Source organism: Streptopelia decaocto (genome assembly GCF_964273445.1).
Source record: "Streptopelia decaocto genome assembly, chromosome: 2".
NCBI classification, from domain to species: Eukaryota; Metazoa; Chordata; class Aves; order Columbiformes; family Columbidae; genus Streptopelia; species Streptopelia decaocto.
In genome coordinates this window covers 153415489-153441080 of record NC_138655.1, presented here as the reverse complement: position 1 = coordinate 153441080, position 25592 = coordinate 153415489, and the positions used below count along the sequence as shown (strand labels likewise).

At 37.9% G+C, this 25592-nt stretch overlaps 1 protein-coding gene across 1 annotated transcript in view; it reads right to left on the bottom strand.

The window, feature by feature from the left end:
• PTPRN2 (protein tyrosine phosphatase receptor type N2) overlaps positions 1 to 25592 on the bottom strand; it is a gene marked incomplete at both ends in the record, with an annotated part of 645993 nt that overhangs the window by 558999 nt on the left and 61402 nt on the right. Inside the window, one exon of the mRNA XM_082045523.1 lies at positions 20261 to 20311. Within this exon, the coding sequence (XP_081901649.1) occupies positions 20261 to 20311 (51 nt within the window). The remainder of the gene's footprint in view (positions 1 to 20260; positions 20312 to 25592) is intronic.

The following is a 25592-nucleotide window of genomic DNA, read 5'->3' as shown; positions in this document are numbered from 1 at the left end:
CTCTGGACAAGCTGCATTTCCTACGAGTTACAGTTCTAAACTTGAACTTGCACATTTACAAGCCTATACATTTCAAGATAAGAGCATTCAACCAAGTAGCTGCATATCTCCTACACAGCACACCTTACAGTCAACCACACCAAAATAGATATGTAATTTAATTACAGCTTTGGATAATCTCTTGAAAAATCAGGGTGTGCTTTTAGAAATTGGAAGCCCCATAAAGCCTTTGAAGGAGTGCCACGAATTCAACACTTGTTACATGGATAGAATTACACACTTTTTTTCTCCTTCTATGACTGGGAAGATTTATGAGGTAAAGAATTGCAAAAGAATTAAGTTTCTTCCTTTTTGGGTATGTAAATACAAATCTTTAAATATATATATACACATATATTTCTAGCAAATATTAAATATGCACATTCTCTCAAAATAAAATTTAACCCAATACCTTGCTTGTAAACAAAAAGCCCAAATCTTATATAAGATGGAGTTCGTTTTTATACATTCTTGCTGTTTCAGTGTATAAAATCAGTTTAAGAAAACAGCATCTTTTATTGGAAATGCTGTATTTGGGTTTTAATAGCATTAGGGAATAAGTAGCTGTACTATTATTAAAAGGACAAGCTTACTTTTTGAAGAACCTACAATCCAGTTAAAATACACCATTACTGCAGATCGGGATGTGCTCTTCCACATGTTTCCAGCTAAAACTGTGTTGCAGGTTGCTGACTCAAACCCTTTTATTAAAAGATGGCAAAGACTTGATTCATTGCTCAAGTCTTTCTTAATTATACCCCCTGAAAAAGCCAGAATTAATTTGATTTTGGCCCCTTATTTATACTATTAGTTTCTAAAGGGAAAATAATAGACCACTTCAAGACCACACTTCCCCTAGTAATGCATGGACCACAACGCAGATGACAAGTTCATTAAACTCCATTATTTCAGATTAAGTTGTGGAATCATAGGAGCAAAAGCTAATGGCACAGAGACCTCACAGCAAGGGCCAGAAAAACTGAAATGCCCACAAAGTGCAGAAAAAAGTAATTCTAGCTCTGGAATTGAGTAATAAGGAAGTTGCTTTGCATCATAGGTGAAGCAAAATTGCTGACAGCACGCAAGGTAGTTCCCTCTCCCCCAGCAGTGGGTGTCCATCTCCCCCTCTCGTGCAATTCTGCAGACATGGCACTTGTCTATCACTAAGATTTACTGAAACAAGGGCTCTGAAACCAGAGAAACCCCAGATACAGCACAAGGAAAGCAGCAGGTGCTGTGACTGGAGCTGGAGAAGAGATGTGAATCACCCTAATGGTGATCTGGTTGGCTTAACCACCGCAAAACACAGCCTGAAGTTCACCTCTGAGAACACCTACTGAAGTCAAGTCCAACACTACAACGCTGCGCAGTTTGACAGGTCCAGTTTCAAGACATATATGGTCATCTTCAGTTTGTTACAAAGCAAATTAATATGAAAAGCTTTGTGTGCTGCAGACATGACTTGCTGTGTTTACTTTGCCAAGGTAAATAGTAAAATTTAAAAGTCTGAAATTAGCAGGTGTACTACAGTATCACCAGAATTCTAGCACACTGCTTGACCTGAGCCTGCGGAAATTTCTTTCATAATAGACTTTCCCCTTCACATGTGTATTGTGTATTATTTCCTCAGACAGGGAATGGGTAGAGAATTAATCATTTAAATGTTTCTATAGAAATCATTACTCTAACTTTCCTGTTAAAAAAACAAACAAACCTAAGTTTGCCATAAAACTATTTGTATCCTTAGCACAATTCATTCTTCATTTTAAACTAAGACAGATTCAGATGGATTGATCTAATATATTTATTTCAGTTAAGGCATTTGTCAGGCTTCATAGAAATATATTACTCATGCTAAAAGTGCAACCTGCCTCCTCACTTCTGCTCTACAGTTTTCTTCATGTGCAATACAATAATCTCATGCCACATCAATTTCCAACACTGTACAGTATTTTTCATCAAAAATTTACAACAGGACATGCTTTTGAAGTTGTTTCTGCTTTACACTGTGAACATCTCTGAACATTTGGACAAGCATTCAGCAATCATTAGTAACATACATCTCATTAGGGTCTAAATGGTATGAGAACCATGAGAAGAACAACTGCCAAATCACTGCAGAAGAGGAATAATTGTTATAATTTCTGCTGTAGGTTTGTTTGGAATCAGAACAGCCATTATACTGTCAAGGAGATTCAAGTTCAAGGAAGGAAATTGCATCACTAGCTGAATACCAAGAACTTCAAATAAACATCAAGAAAAGTGTTTAATGTATATAAATCTACAGTCATTTGTTAGAGTCTGTGCCACATCTAACAGATCTCAATATATTTTTGTGCATACAGATCCATTTAATTTCACTGACATCGCCTGAAAGATATTTGCATAGAAATCTTTCAAAGTGCATAATCAATGGCACTGGTTAGTACAAATATACAACAACACACAGCAAATTATTATTTCAACAGCTACTGTATCACTTTTCTATTGTGAACCAGCAACATATACAAACCAAACTAATATTTAAAACCTCTCAAACTTCAGGCACACCATGCAGCTGTGAGAATTGCCGTTCCAAAAGGCATTTTCAGCAACAATCTAAGAAATTTTGAGATCTCCACAGCTCTGTTTTCATTTATTAATATGCTCCTTTCCATTTTCCTCAGTAATCAGAAACCACATGCTTAGGTGAGTAACTGATTTATAAGGCTGTATTTTGCCTATTACTGACCAAGGATGTGCAGCTGCTTAATATACAGTTTGTGGGTTTAAATGTTTCATGAATTTACAAATTGCTGGCGGACACTTAACAACAACAATCCCCCTAAACACCTCTCTCACAAGTTCATCTGTTCAATAAGAATGTCATCTACTCAGCAGGTCAGCAGAGAGCTCCAAAGCAAACAGGGTAGCTCTGCTGCTGCAACTGCTCCCCAGACAATACCATCATATACAACTATTAGGCTATATCTATATATATGTTTATTAGAGAATAAGTCATTTTAGCTGTACATTTTCCAGACAGTGAGTACTACTATAACTTCTCCTTTAAAGGTAATTTAATTTGTTAAAGCCATACTCTTGAACATGAACACTGCATACCCCTGGACCACCTAAAGATGGAACCTTCCTTATTTCCACATCTGTGATTATTGCAGCAAAACAAACCTATGTATGGGAGAAGGGAACAAGGATCAGAACTGTCCCCCCAAAAGGGATACAACCAATAGACTGATTATTGGTAGTTAGAGTTTTGGTCAAAATTATACTTCCAAAGCACATTCAGCAGAAGTAGGTTTCTTTTAGGTTTATGGTTTCAGGTAAAAACAAACAAACAAATTTACCACTTCTTATCTGTTCTGAACTGGAAGGGCCTGGGGAAATATCCATGCAGCAAAAACATCCTCATGCTGTGGGCAATCAGACTCCCATACCAGCAGTGGGCTGTCAGTCTGGGGCTCTGCCATGTCCAGGGGGAGAGAAGGACCTTCCCTGGAACAGGACCAAAACCAGGGATTGTGCTTCTGCTTATGGATTTTCTGATCAGCAGGGAAGAGATCCCCAGCGCAGTATGGAGCTGTGTCAAGTACAGGACACGCTCCTTAAGCTGGGTTTAAACCCTGGTATCACCTTAGCCCTGTGCTCCCAGATTGAGGTTCGCATATATATAAGATTAGCATCTATATAAGACATTACAACATGGCTTCTGGCAGACCAATTTATAGTTTGCCCAGGACCTTTGTGCAAATAGGTCTGGCCAACATTTACATGCCTCTGGCCAAGGAGAAGACACAACCCATCTTAATAGTCCATTTTATTCCATGTTTTTTGCATGCAAACCAAAGGCCGGAAGCCTGGTGGAACCTCTTGCTCTCTCCTACCACATGTTTAGAAAGGCAGAGGGGATGCTGTTTCTGGCATATACCCAGGGCTTCCTGAAGGCACTCAGAAGATTCCTTTAGGTGGACACAGGGGATTTCTGGGGTAAAAGCAAGAGGCACATGCCATGCAGGTTTCCATAAGGCGTGTCTAACCCAACTCCAGCCCAGCTGGTCACCTTTTCCGTTCTAATGACCAATGGACTGCACAGCCCACATGCGACACAACCCTTGTGGGGTACAAGGTAAAACAAGGAGCCCACACCACACTTGCCAGCAACACCAATTTTATTTAATACTTTTTGCCCATCACATTTAACTATATTTCTGTTCCTTATAGGTACACACGAACATGGTGGTAAGACAGCGGCATACCGTAACAGAAAAATAACTGCATTTCAACAACTTAATTTTAAGACATTAAAAAAGTTTTAAACTTCTTCCTGATGTAACAGTGGCCTTACTAACAGAACCCAGAAACAACTGACAAATTACAGTCACTGCTGCTATTTGCAGTTGATGCTGGATCATTCTAAACGGCAAAGATTTGCAAAGTTGCAAGTGTTCAAATAAATACTGCAGAAGTTTGCTATCTTTAATTACTTTTAGAAGTCTTAATATTTTTGTTCTTTCCTTTCTTTGGTATCTGCCATCTCTATCAAATTCTCTGAATCTTCTGCAGCTATGAAATTGTTTTCTACCTCTATTGCCTGTTACCAAAACCAGTCCTGAATCCATCAGCTTTCCACACCCTAATATGTTATTACTCCTTGTTATTGCACACCAATTTCACCGATTCTCTTCCATTCTCTGACAACTAAGTTTAAGAGAAAAAGGTGTGTGGCTGAATATCTGGCAAATTAACTGGTATTTCTAGTGTTCTCAGACTAATCTGAAGCAAGGCAACTTTTTTGGATTTCCTTTCAATCATACATAATGACACTACATTTGATAATTAAATTATCTTTCTATTCCTGTGAGATAATTTGAGTATTTGAAATCCAGTACTAAAAGCTACTTTCTAAACTAGATTGTTACTCAAGCTCATCTCAGAGTAAAGAAGTATTTGTAAGTGACTAGAACTTGTCAGAGTAGTGACTTGACTTCTGTAACATCCTTGCTTACCAGTTTCACATTGTGTGACACTGAAATAATGATGGACACACAGAAAGGCTATTAGGCAATTCTGGAGTAGAACTTGGCATCTCACTTTATTCATTCATTCAGAATTTCCCGTAATATTGATGGAGCTGCCATCATGGCATCCTTCCACAACTCCACATACCGCATTGGCACCGACACCTCACAGATCACATTGCTACTTAAGTAATGGTATTTTTTTGCAGAATTACAGAATGTGGTACTCCAGGTCTGCTTCTTTTTGCAGTAGTTTTAATCATGACCTTGACATCTTGGGCCTGTCAGTCAAGCCTGTCCAGCTCACAGCTCTACACTTCTAGCACCTTTCACCCTCCATTAGCAACCCAGCAAATGCATCAGGCAAAACAAATAGTAATGGGCTTTAGGGATTAGCTAGTTAATCCAGCTACTGTTGAACTGTTGCTGGTTAGGACAAGACAACGATAACAGACTAAACCAGTTAAAACAGGCACAGTGATTAATAGAGATAGCCAGACACCTTAACCCCCTGTGCCTGTCTGATGCCTTTATCACTTTATTCAGCACTATTGAGAAATAGACCTGACTACTCAGAAATGTGGTAGCGTTATAAAAATACAAACAAGGACATTAACCCATCACATACATTTCTGCATTTTTTCCTGACTGCACAGAGGTTAAAAAAAATTCCCACAACACCTACAGAACAAGAAAGGTGCCCATACAAGCGCCCTGCGGCCTTTCCTGACACTGTCTTTCATAAGTTCTCACTTGAGACAAAGAACATCTGATTTACTAATTATTTTCACACTTCATATTCTCTGAGAATAAAGTCAGATGACCTCAAAACTATATGGAAAATTCAGGAGAAAAACCAAACAAACCCAAACAAACATAGCACTTTCTTCTCCTTACACATCTCCATCTTGGATATGAACTTCCAGACCCCTGAAGCAAACTCACTCCTCAAGCAAACCAGGACTTTTAGCCCTTTCCTCACACAAGCACTCTTGATGCAAATGAGCAAACAGTCACTCATAGAATAAATTTAGGGATCAACTCCACAAATTATTTTTGCCCGAGAGCTTCATATTATTCTCCCATTAAAAAAATGCAAGTTTCCTATTTCAAAAGTAAATATTCTTTTAAAAAGATCAAAAAAAAATTTGCTGTATTTTTAGACTACACTAGATTATGGATTGACTCAAACATAAATTACAAAAGTCAAAGCATGCCTACAACATACAATATTTATGTTATTTCTTAATATATACAATAAACCTCATTAAGTTTTTTCTTTTCTCTTTAATATAGCTGGTGATGTGTAGCTTTACTAAAATGTTTTACCTCTCTTGGCTTCATATAAGCTTTTTTGAAACTTTAACTTTTAGAATATACCCTGACACTGGACTCAGAAGTCAAGACCTCACACAGATGTGGGAAGGGCTCCTGTGAATCTAAAGAATAAGTATTTAGAATTAATATTAATTGGAGTCAGTAACAGATTCAGACATACAAGAGCATTTGGGGGGTATAAGGGGGTGTCAACAGAAACAATGTCTGATGTTTCTCTATGGGGATCTGGTAAGCTAAACAATCCCCGCATATTTGACCCAACTGGTCGAATGCAGTTTTAGGACTGTAAGAATGTAGGAGTAGTTACATTTATCCAGTCCTAAAATGACATTCAATCCTTTGAAGGCAAATGTGAGGCTGATGTGCCCACCGTGAAAATGAGTTTGACACCCCTGGTCTAAGCGATCCCTCAGATCCTCCCTGCCTTAGACAGCAAATGCTGCTCACTCAGGGAATCCTGGGCTGTGGCAAGGAGAAGAGGTGTCAGGTCACGGCCACAACTCTGCACCAACATGGTCAGGATGTGGAAAAACAACCCTGAGCTGAGAAGCCCTAGAGAACAGAGTTTGTGTTGGCCCAGCTGAAAGAAGGGCACACTGCTGCCTTCACCAACCCCATCTCCCACACAAAAACTACTGTGAGGAGCAATTCGGGTCAGATTATCTCATCACCATCTTCTCAGCCTTGCCTGAAACACCCACATTCTTTGGTAGAGTCTACAGTCAATTCAGAGATTGTTAACAGCAAAAGATGAAATGATGAGTTGTTAAAGCCACACCCAGAATCTCTTCCACCTTCCATAAAAAATAGTCAGTAATCAACGCTATTCACTCCAAATGCAATTGTGGAAGGTGTTTCTGCTCACAGGGGGAACAGCGCACAAAACCTGCAGAGCTCAGACCCAGCCAGCACGGCTCTTGGGCACCCATAAGATTGCTGCCGCTTGAATTGCACTATCTCCCACACTGATATTGTGGATAATGATGTTTTGTCTTGATTACAACCAGCACTGACACCCAAAGCAATAAAATCTTTCACATTCTCATTTTATTCAAGCCAAAGGACAGCCCTGCTGCAGTGACATATGGCTCTGCTTCTCTGCGAGTGTGTCAGACTGCCTACCAAATCCCCTTGTCTAGCAAAGGAAAATGCTTTAAAAAAACTGCATTAATTTGTATTTTCCACTGAGAAAACCTCACATATCACCATAATCATCTTTCTATATAACAGACACACAAGTTCTCTCACATTCTTTGCAGTTTTTTTCTCCTTTAGTGGTGTGGGTTTAGACTATGCCATTGATTATACCAGCCAGAATGTTCAATTCTTTTAGCAAAAAAGCCAGCTTGGAGCTGCAAGACTGCAGAGCAATTCCTGTCTAGCTGAAACAACATAAAGAACAGCCTAAGGGACATGGACTGAGGACAAGACTAAGTTTTGCACCACTTCGAAAACAAGATACAGTCAGTCACTTATGTATGGTTTTCAGCCTCAGGGGATTTGGTATGTCCCTGGATTTTTGTGTTTCTTTGTTTGGGGTTTTTTTAGTCCAAAAACTTTCTCTGCAGTGTATATGCTGACATCAAAGTGAGCATCTCAAACTCCATGCAACAGGATTAAACCCCCTCCCATTCTTCTCCTGAAATGACATTTCCACCCCTGTGGGGCAGATGGGGATCTGAAACCAGGTCCTGCCAGAGACATTTATAGTGGCTCCTTGTAAGTCTTCCTTGTGAGGATGGAACAGAACTTTATTTTCATGTCACTAGAAAATATTTCTTTGCTTGAAGATTCACATAAAAATCATAACAGCTGATGTACAAGCACTGGCTCATAAAAATTAAGCATAGAAAAAATATTTATGCCTCCTCTCCTTTTTCCATCTAAACCTGATCTAAACCAGCACTTCTGAAAACAGCTGATTTCAGACCAAGAAAATTTTGTTTATTTATTGTTTTTAACAAAACATCTTCTGCCTGTGCCAGCCACCTCTTAATAGTAAACAGGATGCAAACTGCATGACATACAGGAGCAGATTTTGTTTAGCAAATGCTTAATGTCATTGTCATGGTTTCTAAAAAGGCAGCTTATAATGGCACTGAAACTTGCACTTACTGCAGCTTAATTAGCAATCGCCCATTTCCCCTTTATATCCAATGTAGAGACTTTCGGATTAAAAACAGGAAATATTTACTCATGTACTACTGGATGCAAATGAAAGCCATGATGAAAAACCCTAAGCTCAAGAATTCTGAACTATTATTTCATCACAGACCAAGGAAACAATGTGGCTGTCCCCCCCATAACTAGGGAGAAATCCTAAGCTCTTATTTGAGCAACTTGATCTGCATTTGTGGGTTTCTCATTTAAGCAAAGCAGGAAGGAATCACGGCATTAGCTGCACAACCACTGCAGCCCCAGAAAAATATTCCATGTCCAGAACTGATCTCCAGTTAATGTGTGCTGGCCAAGAGATGTCTGAGGACAGCAAAGAGATTTTTTGTGGTAGACTGGTTCTTTCAACAGATTTTTGAGGTGAAATCACCTTTTTGAAGGTGCAGATGTCTTCCATTCTAAAATATGCTGTTAACCTCTGTTCTGGTCATAACTTGACTTTCAACTACCATGCCAACAAAATACATTAAAACCTGTTTTTTGGGGTTTTTTTTTTTGCATTATTTGTATGGGGTAATATTCCATGAAATAAAACAATTTAAATAATTTTACCCAATGACCTAATTCCTTCAGGAAAAGAAGAAAACAAAACAACACAACACACACTTTGTGGGGCTAGTATAAATCTCTTTCTAAATAACCTGAAATAAAGCCCAATAAGGAGTGACTTCTAATTGACAATGCATTAGATCAAAGGACATAAAACGGGCACTAACTCATCTACTAAAACAAAAGAAAGTCTTAGTATTAGACTCAACTTCAAACATTTGTCACAAAAACATTGAGAACTACAGATAAATTTACCATTACAAAAGTGAATAAAAATAATTTGACACATGGACTAGGACTGATACTTCTTAATTGAACATCACTATTATCTTATTTTTAGTTGAACATATTTGTCCCTTCTCATCTAATCATTTTTTCCTTAGTTCAAAAATTTCTGTGATTAAATAAAAAGTAAAAAGAGATCTCATTTAAGAATACTTAGAACGTAATCATTCACCAAACACACGTAAGCAATCACAATTATAGATACAAATGCAAAGGGAAACTTTAATAGCTACAGTCAGTAAAAGAACAGTTTGTTCCATTCAATTACCCAACATAAGCCATCAGCAAAATTCCATTAAAATGAGGCAGGCTGTCAGTAAATAGAAGTAAGAACTCTTAATTATTGTAGAAGTCTAGTAAATCTTTGTATCTTGAATTTGGAAGTTCAACCTTGAAGGGAAATGAAACAACATTCTAGAAAGAGATGAAATCAGAGGACTAACAGAAGGCTGTTGTCATTGGGAAAGGTTTGGGGGATTTAATGTCACAATAAACACAAGAAACAGGTAAATTTCTTCCTTAAAGCTAGAAAATGAATTGAAATTTAAAAATTAAACCAATGCCACCATCCTGTCTCCAACCTGAAAACAACCCAACCTCCCAAGGAAACAGACTGATTTAATTTTGGAAATCCACAATCCATTTTAACTGGTTACACTGTGATTGGGTATTGCAGATTGTCTTCTATAACATAAACATCCAATAAACTATGATACTATTGGTAATTGCACCATCCAAATGTCCATCCATCTAACTGCCAGTCTACACCCAACACCCATTTCATCTGAGTTTCACAAGACTGAGACAGAGCAGTATGAGGCAGAGTCAAAAGACAACAATTAGACAAAGAAAAATAATCTTAATGAAGGTCACATTAGTTTTCAACCCTACCCTCAATATTTTTTATCCCCCATCAGCACATTGTAGTTTCTGGTTGGATGATACACCCCTTTCTCATCTGTTACAGAATTCATAATACAGATAGACTCAATTGCAGCTCAAGAACAGATAAATAAAGCTAACAAAATATATTCTTGCAATTGAAAAATCGTACAGTCTGCAACCATACACAATCACACCCGGTCTGTTACTTCCAGGAAAAGAACATGATGGTATTGTCTAGTCTCTGAAAGAGTCAGTGAGGTAATGCAGTTGAAAGACTAAATATGGTCTTAAAAGGTCTAAACAGAATAAATTAGGCACACATTTTCAGCCTTATCCTAATATCACAAATTCAATAGTCACAAAAGTATTTGATGTGTTACATCAAAACCCAAAACATTTTCCTTTTGATCGGCATCTTCCCTTGATGAGTTTACAGTCCAAACATTAAATGTTGTATTATTCTCCCTTAACATCCACTACTGGTATTGGCTTCCTTAAATCGCGCTGATCCTACACTAGAGCCAACTGAGGAACGTGCTGACACCACAGCAAAAACAACTAAATATTTCTTCACTTATGCAGAGCAGCAGCCAAAGCTATTTAAGTAAAGGACTAAATCACAATAAATAGTTTTGGACCACAAAATATATTTATTGTTCTGTCTACCTCTAGATAAACTTTTGTTGCCGTTGCCATGGAGGTTGTGAGGCAGGAAAGAAAATTCTGTTTAAATTAAAGGCCTTGAATAGCTGATAACGGAGAATGACTTTTCATTACAAGTCTTTACCTGTTAATCAGTAGTGCTATGATTAGTTCACTTTCAGACTGTTCTTATTTATTAAATGAGGACATGGAACAAAAAAGCCTGTCAATGTTCTTTATTACAGAGCATTTATTCTAAGCATTAGAATAAATAAAAGGTATATATTTTCTAGCTCTCCTTAGATTAATGTTCTACTTTGGATCCAATGAAGTCCAAAATAAGGACTTCCAGTAATAGCTATGCAACTTGGGATAAAACTTCTGCACTCTATTTAAAAATAAAACAGAAGGAAATATATCTGTTTAGAACATAGTCACTGAAAGTTTTTTCATAAATATCATACTTTTTTACGTGCATATGAACTTGCATCTCATATTTAGAATATTATCGGTTAAAGTAATTGCCTCCCTCCTTAGCTGCTTGCATGACGGGTCATGGATGCCACTTATTTTTGAATATATTTTCACATACAAGCTATCTTGAGACAAAAAATTGTCTGCAGAAACTTTTATCAGAGTTTTGCTCTGCTGAGGCAGATACATTTTCAGGTGATCCAAGTCACAAGGTTTTGCTACTAAGTTCTCATTCTTCAAGAAGTTACCTAGCCAGAACCAAAACATCCCCTCCTGCAAACCATAAAGAACATTATTTTTCTGTTATGTTTACTATCTAAAGGCAGGTTGAGAGTTAAAACTCTGTTAGTGTTTGTCAAATGGGATGAAGTCTGCAACATAAAGGTGCTTATTATGTGATTATTGTAATGCAACAGTCAAGCAATGCACAGTCTGGCCAGCAAACAGGGAGAAAGAGTTTTGACAGAACATTTGAAACTAAAAAAAAAAAAAATTAAAAATTTAAGTATGTCATCTTAAGCAGAGATAATCTTGTAACTGTAAAGAAATATCCAAAAGGATCTTATTCAGGAGACATTAAAGTAGCCTACAGCTTTGCCTCCCACACACCCAAGAACACACAGAGAGAGAGTAGTCAAGAGTCATTCATTAATGGCCTTGTAAAACTGGTACATTTTGCAAGCACAGTCTGATTAATTTTTCCATATTTTAGGAAAATGTACTATTAGACAGTATTACTGAAGTTTTCCAGAAGAAAGACACAGTGGCACGATGTTTAAAAAGCACACAGCTTTCTCAAGCAGGAAACAGGTTCAAAGTATTCTAGTCTATCCTCTTATAGACACTCCTGTCAATACTTCTGTTAATTACCAAAGCACCTTGATCACTAATAACAATAATTAATCTGATTGACCCAGTTAGCCACTGCTGCACTGTGACAATATTTACTTCTGTTCAGGGGACAACAGCAAACATCAGTTTCACATTGAAAAGAGATTAGGTGAAATCCAAAATAAGCAAGTAGATCCAAAGTTATGCACTTCATTTTTGGTATTATATATTTTTAAGTAATCAACATGTTAATGGGAAATTATTTTAACTCCAGAAAAAAAGAAAAATCCATCTCTCATTGAAATCTGGAGTGCCCAATAATCACACTGTATCTGTGTAATGGCCACTGCCAGCTCACCAATTTCACATCTCCTCTGGTTTGACAGTTTTTATTAATATTTTCTATTCATAAATATATTTGTGCAGGGTCAGGGTTTTTTTTGTAAAGGTGAAAATTTAGTAGAGGTGAAAAATTTAAAGAAAAAACCTGCCTATTATTCTAGTTTTGAAGCCACACCCAAACACTGTGATTACGAAGGAAGCCGTAACACTTCCAAATGTCCCCTGACACATGAAAGGGAGAAAGCGTGATGGCTTTTCAGAGACACGCTGCTGCAATGTCACCCCAAAGCAGGATTCATTTGCTTTCCACCTCATTGCCAGAACACTATCCTTTGATGTTCTCTTCTCTACAGACCATGCTGTCCTTTTCAGACTCCTGTGTTTCATGATTCATCAGACACAAATTTTACTGAGAGTCTCTAATGCCTTTTTTCAAACAGGCTGTACTTTTCCATGGTCTCCCAAATACCACAGTTACTTTTTTTACTGTAATAAAATGACGAAATAGAGAACGTCTCTGAACATGTCCAACAAGTGTGCCAACAGCTGCCACATAGCTTTCCCAAAAAGAGTTAATGAAGGGGTCCACCACACACTAGTAAGATACATAATACAGAAAATACTGCAAATACCCAAATGTATTTTCAAGAAAATGTTACACTAGCATATTTAAGATTTTCAAAGTTACCCTAAGTTGCACATATCCTGCCTAGCACAAGTTCCAAAAAGCAAATAGGATTTGCCTGGTTTTTTGTAATAAACACAAGCACACATATTATAATAGTGAAGTCTTCATTCAAGGGAGAAATACTTAATATTTTCCCCAAAACCAGAAAATCCAAAACATTCCAGAACATCAATCCTCCTTAAAATCAGGTTGCATTAGATGTTGGACATCCATCAACATTTGCACAGCAAATACATAATTTGTGTAGTGGAGAAATAGATACTAAATGAAGTTTAATCTTCAGTGATCTAGTCCCTCCACATCTCCAACCTGTGGGTGGGGAGGTGGAGTCTTAACAAAAGATCTTGAATCAAACATCAAAATTCCCTTTGCCCCCCCCCCAAAAGAAAAACAACCACAAACAAAATCAACAAACAACAACACTCAAACATCCACTGATTAAACAATTTTACTTGTGATACTTGCCCTGGTTCTGTGGTAGCATGGAGCACATTAGTATTCTCCCAAGTAACAAGTGATAGGATGTGAGGAAATGGCCTCAGGTTGCACCAGGGGAGGTTTAGATTGGATATAAGGAAACATTTCTTCATGGAAAGGGTTGTCAGGCATTGGAACAGGCTGCCCAGGGAAGTGGTGGAGTCACCATCCCTGGAGGTGTTTAAAATACGCATAGGTGAGGTTCTTAGGGACATAGTTTAGTAATAGTGTTGGGTCAGCAGGTGGACTTCATGATCTTGAGGGTCTCTTCCAATCAAAATAATTCTATGATTCCATAATATTTGGAGTGAGAATATACACTACCTCAAGTCACAACACTAGGATGGAAATGCAAGTTTCCATATGACAACACAGAAGCATTCTTGCCTGAGCTGGAAGAAAAAGGAGGTCTGTCCATATGAAATAACACTTGGCAGCTCCAAGACTTATTTACTAGCAGAGGACAGCTGAATATAAAGGACTACCCATGGCTGGTGGTAGATTTATGGTTGTACATTCTGGCCACTCTCTTGGTGCTAAAGAGCAGGCTGTCAAAGTCCGAGTGATGGTTTGTGCCCTGCAGGAGCTATGACTTCAGATTCTACACACACACACACAAAATCCACAATAAAGTTTTTAGTGACAGCTAGGGTGGTGATAACCATAGTTGTGTTATCACACCAAGTGACTTTTCCTAAGGAGCAGATTGTAACTTCACCTTTGACCACTACTCCAGTTTTAATGCCAGTTGTGTTAGACACCTCACTGTCACACAGGCAGCTATTTTAACACCACACCAAGAGAAAAACAGGACACAAATAGACAGTTTGGAAGATAGACAGGCTTTTTCTTGAAAGAGAATAAAAGCACCGCACCCTACTGCAATGTAAAGCAGATGAAGTCATCATTGTCCTGGCATTTTTAACCTCATGGTGAAATTAGAATGTTATATCTTTTCCACAGTGTTTTTAACTGAAATAGCTCAGAACCATCCAGCATCAGTGTTGGAGGTGTTCCTGTCAGTGGCACTGGGCTCTGTGTACCCAGTAGCTTACCAGACTCCCCTCGTTTAGGAACCAAGGCCGTACAATTGATTTGTGAAGCAGTGGCATGGTTGGGTGGAGTAGAGCTGAGAAACCCTGAGATGTCTGAAGCCACCACCTCCTGCTCCCCTTCACACTCCTGATTATGCATTACAACTACTCTTCCACTCATTAATCCTGAAGAGGTCTGACACTGTCATTAACACAGGTGTTCTTAGATTTTCATAATACAAGGGGAAGCCAGAGCCAACATTGGGGGAGAGGGAGTTCACAGGCTGATGGGGACCAGAGACTCCCAAATAAACTCCATATCACTGACTTGCTCCTGTTACATGATGCTGTCACATAATTTAATGGGGAACAAGTGCAGGGGGAGAAGAAGTGAGTAAATTTCATTCTTGGTGTTTATTTCCACCGAGGCAAACACAGAATTACTTCAAAATCTGTGTATGAACTCTTCTTAAGTAAGACACTCATCCTCACAGCCACAGATTCTCAAGAATATGTAGGTGGTACCACCCTTGATTCCAGTTGAACAAACTATGTAAACAATTTTGAAGATGTGGTTTTTCAGAATACCATGATACAAGGGAAAATACTAAAATTTTCTCCTTTTTGAGTATCATACTAGATTCTGATGTACTTATTCAAAGCATGTTTAAAAAAAATAAGTCCAACAAAAATTTGATGTCCTTGAACTAGTATGGAAGAACCATTGAAAGTAAATCCTTGTATTTAAATAATTGGTCAGGTTTTTACTTCGAACACACATGTTCCCATTTACCTCAGAATTCATGTCAAAAATTACAACATCAGGTTCAGCTTATAGGATAGTATTAAGACTTGAGTTACTTGTGAAGAATTACCACATCCTTGGAAAGCACAGAAGTTCTCTGTACATACAGTAAAGTAACAGTATATAGAGGTGCCGCTTGGCATTATCCACTGAAGTCTGAATTTAGTCATAACAAGCACCGATTCTTACTGAAAGGCTTTGGAAAGCTTAGGCACAGCTTTATACTGTCACTTGACAAAGTTTCGATAGCTTTTGTAAGAGCAGTGCCTTGCAAATGCAGATGTAGCTGCAGACATCTGTTAGCTAAACAACGCTGAGGTGCATGTAATTCCATCCTACAAGGCAATGATCTGGAAAACCTCAAAGCGTGACACATTAAGTTCAAGAAACCATTTCAGGGACCCTGACTCCTCTCCCTTATCATCTGTAGCACATGTTTACTATTTATGGCTCATCACCAGCACACACAATCACTTATATTCCAAATGTTCAGGGAGCTCTGTAGCTGAGGAATAAAGTACATTAATATTCTGAACTATCTGGATACATCCAAACTTGGAAACGCTCATGACTTTGTACTGCAATGCTTGGATGCCTTTGACACACCATGCTAACCTAAGTCCCTCCTAACAAGTGCCACTTGCATACATAAAGCAATATTGATTCAGCTGTGCACAGCTGTTTATGCAGCCTTTTAGGAGCACGGTAGCTTCAAACACTCCCATAGACATTAGACCATGCCTTCCTAAGAGAGGTTTAGTGGTTGTCAGTGAGGCTTGACTTAACGATGCACGCTGTACCAAAGACTGTATTTAATTAACTTCTTTGGTTGGCCTCACAGACCTGTTTTTTTACAGTCTGATCTTGTCTGCATGAACCCTGTTATGATTTCATGCTGGAAAGAGGCTTGCAGCCACAACATCTTTCATAAATAAAACTGCCCTGATTTATAAAGGCTCTGTTGATAAGGAGCAAAGATATTTCACGGTATCCACACACAGATAAAACACAGCACAAAGCTGCTTTCTGAAGCAAAATATCTGGAGAATAAACCTAAGGGAAAGAATGCCATCCTTCTAAACGAGCAGTTGAAACAGTTTATAACGGGAGGAATGAGGACAATAAGGGATGGTTAGTTTGGAATGAATGCTTTTATCTATACCACATGGCATCTTTCCCAGTGGCACCACCAGAATTCAACAGTGTCATTTCATAAGGATAAAAACTATTCTTTGCCTTCCTGCTTTCAGGAGCCCATTTGTTTAAACCTTCCAACAAGGAACCTATCTCAGTTCATATTTTACATGAACTGCTTTACTTATCGCTTAAAATACAAAAGAGAACATGACATATTCCCACATATCCAGAAGTACTAACTTCAATATATGAACACACAGAGCATTCTAGAACAAATGAAGGATTGCTGTCTCAGAGATACTCTAAAAATTCCTTCTTGATGTTTCTTTTTTTTCCTTTTCATACCAACACATTCTAGGCATAATGCTTAAGAAAAAAATGCACACATGGGAAGTTCTAACCCAGACAGCAAAACCTACATGAACATGTGAATGTCATAACCCTCTTTACCTACAGCTATGTCACTACACATACCTCATTTCAAATTCTACTCCTTATATTATTCTTTTCCTTTCTATATATCTTAATTAAGACATCTTTATTTGCTTCCTGTTGTATCTGTAGCAGCTTATCAGCACTTATTGGGGAGCAAGCACTTACAATCTTATCTTATAGAATGCCAGATTATTTTCTCTCAGGGTCTGCAGCTCGTAAGCATTTCTACCTTTCATATCAAGTTTTTCAGCTGCAAGCTTTCAAGCTTCAAGCATTTTAGATGGGTGAAAATATCAGATCCTCCAACTGTAAAATAGAGGTAATGACATAGCAGAAGTAAAATAAATGACACCTAAGCCACTTCAGCCTGCAAAGTTCTAGCTTTGCAAAGGAAGAATCCAGAAAAACTCATTTGGTCTTTTTACCTGGCTTATCCTTATGCCATTAAAATAAACATGAAACAATATGTTCCTTTTTAACCACTTGATGAGTCAGTGCAGCTCAGGAAACTGATAAAAGGCTTATGAAAATAAATTAATATTGCATGCATGCTGCTGGAGCTATTAAACAAACATAAGCGAGAACACATCACTGAAGCCAAGAGAGACCTTTATATGATGAGGGAAAGTGGCAGAAAAGTCAACAATCATTATTACAGCCGGTCTTTGCCCTGCAAAATGGTGTATGACCTAAACAGATGCAAGCAATGCGACTGAAACAGTGATGCTGTTTATATCAGATCTTATAACTGGATTATATTGCTTTTAACAATCAGATTTCTTTTAAGATACCTTTTTTACTCATACAAATGAACATTTATCAGAATCTTTCAGGCACTTAACCTCTTCAAAACAAATGAGAAGGACAGATTAGGTTTTTTCAAATTATGAAACAGCTCAGCTATTGGCATTTTGCTTATCCTTTTACAAGTCTAATGCACAACAAGTACTTCAAGTCTCCAGCTGATGACATGACATGAAACAGCAAATACTCTGATTTATGTCCTCAATAGGCAAACCAAGTTTCATTTTTGAAAATGCAATCAATTCAGGTCCTTGGCTGGAGGCTGAGGAACGATCAAAACTATCAGCCTTCCTGCAGGAGTCAGACTCAGACCTGCACATCACAGCTGCTTCAAAGATGCTGCCCAAAAGTAGCTGCTCTTTCTTACCCACATCCACACTGTCCTTCAGAAATACGCACTGGTGTGACAACAAAGGAGGCAAACTTTGCCATGACCTTGCAATATGCAGAGTAAGCTCTGCTCCTGAGCACAGTGACCTCCACAGACTCTGATTCCTGAGCTTTCAATCCAGCAAAGCCTTTGTGTTTTAATATATCAGGATTTCTGAAGAACTTCAGAGATACAGTTGAACCAGAACTGGTTTGGACAGGAAAAATAGGAAGGACTGCTTAGAAGCAAGTGGCCTTCTTTTCTGGTAAATATGTAAATTTGGATGGCATTTCAGTACTTCAAAGTATGAGCTTTCAAAGATTCTGTTAATTTTCCTCAAGAAGAGCCTATTTTCACTTGCATCAAGGACATCATTTAAAATCCACTCTAGACAACATTTGCCCATTTAGGGGGAAAAAAAAAATAACTTGCTGTGACCTTAAACACAGTGACAGAATCCCTGCATATACTTTTTACTTAAGATCAGACATTATGAAATACCATTGATCAGCTGGTTTATTACTGACCTTTAAGTTACAGTTATGCCAAAATAAGAGTAGATCTGCAGAAGAAGTCCTTTCTGAATTCAAAGATACAATTTCCAGAGTTTAATTCTGCACTCTAATGAAAGTCATGTTGGGTTTTTTAAAAACTGTGTTTCAATTAAGCAAACAGGTGGAGCAAGAAGCCATAAAGTAACCTTTATAGGAACATCTTTATTGAAGATTTTGGCTTTCAGAGAACACACAAACTCCCATGATATACTTGTCTGCCAGATATAACCGTGGCCTATCATAAAACACCATTAAATGTTTTGGAGAAGACTACAGCTGGGCACTGAAGATCACTGGTAGTCAGCAAAACACATCACTGTAGAAAATGCCACTTCCCTCATGGAAATTGTCAATGAAGAAGTTTTGCACATTATTCAAATGACTTCAAATGACACTTTAACAAAGTAATTACCTTTGGAGATGTTAACAAACATACTATTTATAGACTAACTATTTTAGTCCCTCCCAACTCCTCAACCATATTTCTGTCTTTTATTCCCTCTCCTGCATGCATTTGCCTGACATTCAACAATAGCAGAAGTTTAATTTTATTAATATCCAAATTTAACAAACATTTAAGGTGAAATGAAGTTTATAATTGTCTCCCATGTTTGACGTAAAACAAAACTACTATTTTATGCCATACACACTCGCAAAGAGAAATTTCATATAAAAAACTGATTTTTTTTTTAATCCCTAATTATGGATCTATATATCATACAATGGTAATTACTTCAAAAGATCTCTCTCTAAACCAGTCCATCCTTCATCAGGATTTGAATTATTTCATATAGCACATTAATAAACTTTGACTATGGTCAGAAAAAGTCTTTCCTACTATTCCAATTAGACTTATTCATACATTTGTGTTGACTTTTTGACTTACTGAAAAGAAATTGTGAAGGAGAGCAGAAGAAAGCTGCTTCTACATAGTTCAAGTAAATGGAAGCAGCACAATCAAGAACAATAGCACTCTTCATTTTACACCTTCCTTCTTATTAAAATAAATAACAACCTTTTCAAGAAAATGAGACTGATAATTGCTCAATATCAACCTCTAAAAAGATGAACAACCTGAAGGTAAAACCGTTATTTTTACCCTGTATTAAGACAAATTAAATGTTAGCATATTTCTGTGTGTTTAATTTAATTACAATCTGTTTCTCATAAAAGGAGGTGATCTCATTCAAGGTTGAAAGAGGATTTATACATTTTTAAAATATATTAATTTTCCCCCAACTGCTGACCAAATATTCATACCCAGTACTGTCTTTTTCTTTCCTCTCCTCATTTTTATATAGATTGTGCTTATTGAATTGATCACATAGCAATTACACAGCAGAGGACAGAGTAGTCAGCAAACAAAACATTGAAGACTTACCATTTACACAGACTTCAGAAGATTTGCAAAGGTCATCCTCAAACAGGCAGCCTAAAAACACAACAGAAAGGTGAGAATTAATGCAGGTTTCAAACTGTGGATAATTAGTGCAGACTGAAGACCTCTCAGGCTATTAACTACTCAGCAAGAGTCAGATGTTTCGTTGGCCTTCAGAGTCTGAACAGGGCAGTACAGAAGGATTGAGAAGCTGAGAAGAGGGAAACAGGTCTCGTTAGATGGCACATCTTACTAACTGGCTATATCCAGAATAACCTTTGATATTTTTCTTCCCCCAAATTCCTCTGAGGGTTCAGTTTCCTCCATGCACGTGTCTCCTAGTTAGTAGTTGGAAGGATTTCGCGTTGTCTCTGTTTTAAATACATTATTATACAACAGCACAGTATTGCAGTACAAAACATATACACCAAGAAATCAGGAGTTTCCTAAAGATATTTTTACTGTGATCAGACAAGCCTAGGAATCAGGTACAAATTGCTCAGATTAGGCTTGGATTTAGTAACCGCAACCACAGACCATGCCTAGACCCTCAGGAGCATTAACTCTTTGGAAAACGAGTTAAGTCTTTAAGCCATCCATACCAACACCATGATACCTCCACAGACAGCTGACAAATTGGTACCGGGCTGTGAAAAATATCCTAGGGGTTTCTTGCTTGGGTGGGTTTTGATTACAGTTTTGATGTTGTTGTTTTTCCCTTAAAGCAGGAAATTTGCTCCAAAAATGGTGCTTTACAGGCCCGTGCTATGGCAGCCCCACACCTCACTCTAGAAACAGCATCCAGGTTGGCAATTCCAGCTCATCCACTCAAATATTATTTAATCTGTGAATATGTGTATTCTATTGCCAGTATCACCTAGGTAGGGAGACATTAGTTTTTCTTCCCTTTATCTTCAAATAAAATGAACTCGTGCTGATGTCCGTGAGGGCAGCAGTGAAGTGTGCAAGATGTGTCTCTGCTCTGGTCACTCCACACTAGGGGATGGAAACAAGGACCAAGTACAGAAGCAGCGTGAAATATTGTGCTGTTAATGGCATGCACTCCAGCCATTTAACCAGTAGTTTCTTTACTTTATCCCTCTTTCTTTCTCAGAAAACAAAGTCCAAGGAACTAGGCTGTATTTTGAACACAGAAACTGCCCTGGAGAAGACATTTTCACAATTAAGCCTTCTAACTTCTTTGGGAAGTACCTTAAGTTTAGAAATGGGCACAGGGAGTTATAGAAATCAAGCAATCTTGAGCAGTTCCACACTATGCACCAACAAACAGCCAGGAACTTCACTCCATCTAAACACAGGAGTAAATCTTCTCTCCCAGTCATGCCTGTCTCCACAGAGGCATAGAGTCCAAGCATCACTATTCATCAGAGAACCAAATGGATTAAGTAGCCTGTTCTTAACAGAAAAACTGAAAGGCTCAAGAGTCTCTGCCTGTGAATTACCCAAGTCCTAACTCTACTAAAAGCGAAGTTCAGGGGAATAGAGTGACTTATGTGCGCCTGCATAGCCTTTCAGCAGGTAACTGTATTAGCACATCATTAAGCCTGAACTAATATACTGTGTCTCTCAGCAGGATTTATTGGCTCAGTGCTAGGTCTGAGCTAAGCAAGCATATCTACATGAATTCAAGTCATTTGGAGCACCAGCAGAGTCCCTTATATCTATCCCTCATCTGCCTGGAAAGACCACACATACATAACCTTAAGCAGATAATCAAAGCCTACAATACACCCACCAATACAACTGTTCTCTTGTTCTTTTAGCTGTGCACCAATAAGCTGTGGATATAGTTTTGGTAGCTTTTGAAAGGCAGAGGAAGTTTCAGACCAGAAAAGGCTTCTTCAAGCAGAGTTTGGCAGAACAGCATGTGTCTACACCATCCACAAACTTTGGTTCATGACCTATTTTTGAGATGCATACCATTTTGCTCCAGTCAAGTCCAATGTAACAGCCATTCGGCCTGAAATAGCATCTGAAAACTCACTGAAGAAATCCGATTGCAGCCTTGGTGCCCACCCAGCAAAGCAGAAGGATGTCTTAACTATACATTGACTCATAAAGAACATAAGGCAAGAATGATGACAGGCAGGGACCAAAATGCATCAGCACAGTGTAGACAGCACAAGTAGAGCTCTAATTAAAAGTATAGTAATGATCACTTCAAAAAGAGAATGCTTGCAGGAAAAAAAAATAGTAAAAGACTTCAAGTACTGATACAAGCCAGGCAAATGAAAGGTATGTTTTAGCTTCAGTTTTCCAAACCCAGGAAGATTATCTTCCCTAAAAGAAACGTTTTTATGGTTAGAAGAAAAATTTGGTTAAATCTCTCTGCCTCATTGTTCTGAGAGATCACAAAAGGTATAAAACCAGAAGCTCATGGTATCCATTTCAAATAAAGGGCTGTGGAAGGTGTCTCATGATGGAGGGAACACAGGCAGTTCTGTGTTTGATTTCCCATCCTGCAGTGGTTCTGCTGTAGATTCAAAACACATCGCATAAGAAGCTTCAACCAGGAACACTTGTAGTGGAGTCACACATTAAAACAGCAACTGGCTCACCCAGACCCTGCTGATTTTGCAACACCTGGGAGCTGGGACCACAAACACCTGCTGCCCATGGCCACTTGCCAGAGACAGGCCATCCCATAATATACTGATATTCTCAGAAACAGAAAACTCCATATTCAAAATAAATAACATGAATATGCTCAGGTGCAAAGCAACAAGTGGCCAGGCTACCTCTGTACAGAACTCTGACTGAAATGCACGCAGATTTTGCTTGATAAGTTGTGCTTTATTACCTAATATATTTCACAGAAGAAAGCTGATTTTATCATGTTTTAGTTTCTCTTTTAATAAGAACTGGTTATTTGACACTCACTGCAGCAAGACACAGCCTTGGAAACTTATGTCGCAGAGAGCAAATTAATAAAGTCAATGCCTGGCAAACTGTATCCATCTATGAATACTTTGAAATAGACAAGGACCTTCAAAACTCCTTGAAAAATATTTCGTTTCAAATTATTTATTGCTATAGTTGATTATTATGCATATTTCATGCAGCCAGTCAATATGCTAATTTATCTTTTGTTGTTATTTGCTGTGACATTAAGAAGCATCATATTTCATTTTAAATATAATTTCCCTGCTAATAGTAATAGTCGCAATAAGTCACCACTGAAGAGTGAAGTGCCATTTTCTCCATAAAAGCACTTAATTCAGTTCATGCCTTATGGGATCAAAATTACATTTCATTTTCTACCAGGCAATCTCCAAAAACACATTAAAAATATCTTCAAAACCCACTAAACAACAAAAACAACCCACAAACAAACAAAAAACATCTGAAACCCTCAATCTTACTTGAAACAGCAACCCTAAGGTAAGCTCTCGACATAACCAGGTAACAAAGACTAAAACTGAACAGGTACAAATCTTAATCTAGAATTTAAACACAGGTTTCTTACTTGACTTGCATTAAAGATTGAACTTTATGGCTAATTCTTGTATGGTCCCCACATCTCAATAGTCATGAAGAAGGTTGGAGCAATAACTTGTGCACCAGCAGCCACGAGAAGTTCAGCTGATCGTCGTCTCCCCATGTCACATAAGCCCGTGTTGTGTTCCCTGACACATACTGGAGTTATTTAAAATCCAGTCAGCACAACAATAAGGATTATCCCATATTTTTTTCACATTCCTAAATGCAAGGGCTCACCAAGCTGTGGTATATGCCCACCAACTTCTACTATACTGACATAAATCATGTGCTTATAAGCTGTCTTCTTGATAATTTATGAATTTATTAATTCCAGAAGGATTTATATGAGTAAAGTCATTATAGGTCAGAAAAGCCCAGGCTGTCTGCATAATCCAAATCAAACTTCCATATACCAAAGTAAGTAGGTGTCTCAGAGAGAGGTCAAGAAGAATAAATAAATACCCAGTTTTGTCCTTCTAAATACAGACTTTATTAGCCGGTGATTCTGCTAAGTTGTGTCAGGTACAAGGACCATTTGTATTGAACCCAGTCATATACAGACACATTTTCTCAGTGGTTTTCAGCTTCATGACTGTTTAAAGTGCTATATTATGATACATTTACATGGTGCATTCTTTGTTAACTATCCAGGAAAAGAGATTCCATAGGGCCTCAAAAAACCTTATACCTCCCTTTTCTCTCCCTATACCCCACATCTCCAGCACAGTTTCCCAGACACAACACAAACACAAAATACTGTTTCAAGTACAGCACCTAAAAGTTTAAATCTATTTATCAAGGTATTTTTCTCATGAGACACTAATAAAACTATTTCCTTCATCCTGTCACCAGGTTCTACTTTCCTAAAGACAAAATAGGGAAGTTTAAATCACACTGGAATATACTGTTTGCTTGGATTTATAAAAGGTGTCTCTGAAGGTTACAACAGTCCAGACATCAGCTGAAATCACCTGAACTTCATCTAAAAAAAGCTGTAGTAATTCACCTATCAGGAAAATAATTGTTTAAAACCCACTGCTCAACTAGATTATATTATATTTATTTTGCTGTCTCTTCTCCCAATTAACGAACTCATTATAACTTTACATTAAACATATCTTCCAAAATTGCCCCAAACCCATAATCATTCTATTAACTAAGATATAATAAAAAATAGGCTATAGCTTCTTTATCAAAAATTGTCTTATAATCATCAAAGCAAGAAAACAAACAATAGGCAAGAACATCTAATTTTCTTCTATACCTATCAATCAGAAAATAGGAAAATACAAACCTCCTAAATCCTTTCTGTTGTTGAGGGTTCTCTCCCTTTTCCTTTCATGCTCCTCATTGAACCACCATGTGAGCACTTAATATCTCTTCACATTTCCAAAGCACAACCACCTCAATCACCACAAAATTTTAGCCAGTATGAGCTATTCTAATCAAAATATGCTGAAGACCATTAACATTTTCAATAGCTAAAGCTCAAAATTATCTGTTTCTCTCAGAATTAGTTGCTCTCTGGTAAGGAGACCTTACAGGGTAAGCACTGCTAAATACTTACTACTAATGAGAGAGAAAATAGGGAACACCTGTGCTTGCCAACACCAGGCATGCCCAATAGCCCTCCCTGGGTCTTTAACATCAGCTGTGGGTGCCTCTAAATAGAGAGCACCTGTTTATTTTTCTATAGTGGGGTGAAGAAATGTGGTCCTAGAATGACATTTCATGAGTGCTCAGCTCACAGAAGAGAGGTAGCTCTAATTGAAAAAAATCAAGCTAGTGCACAGTGGCAATAAGGAACGATAACATGAACTGACCACTAAAGAGT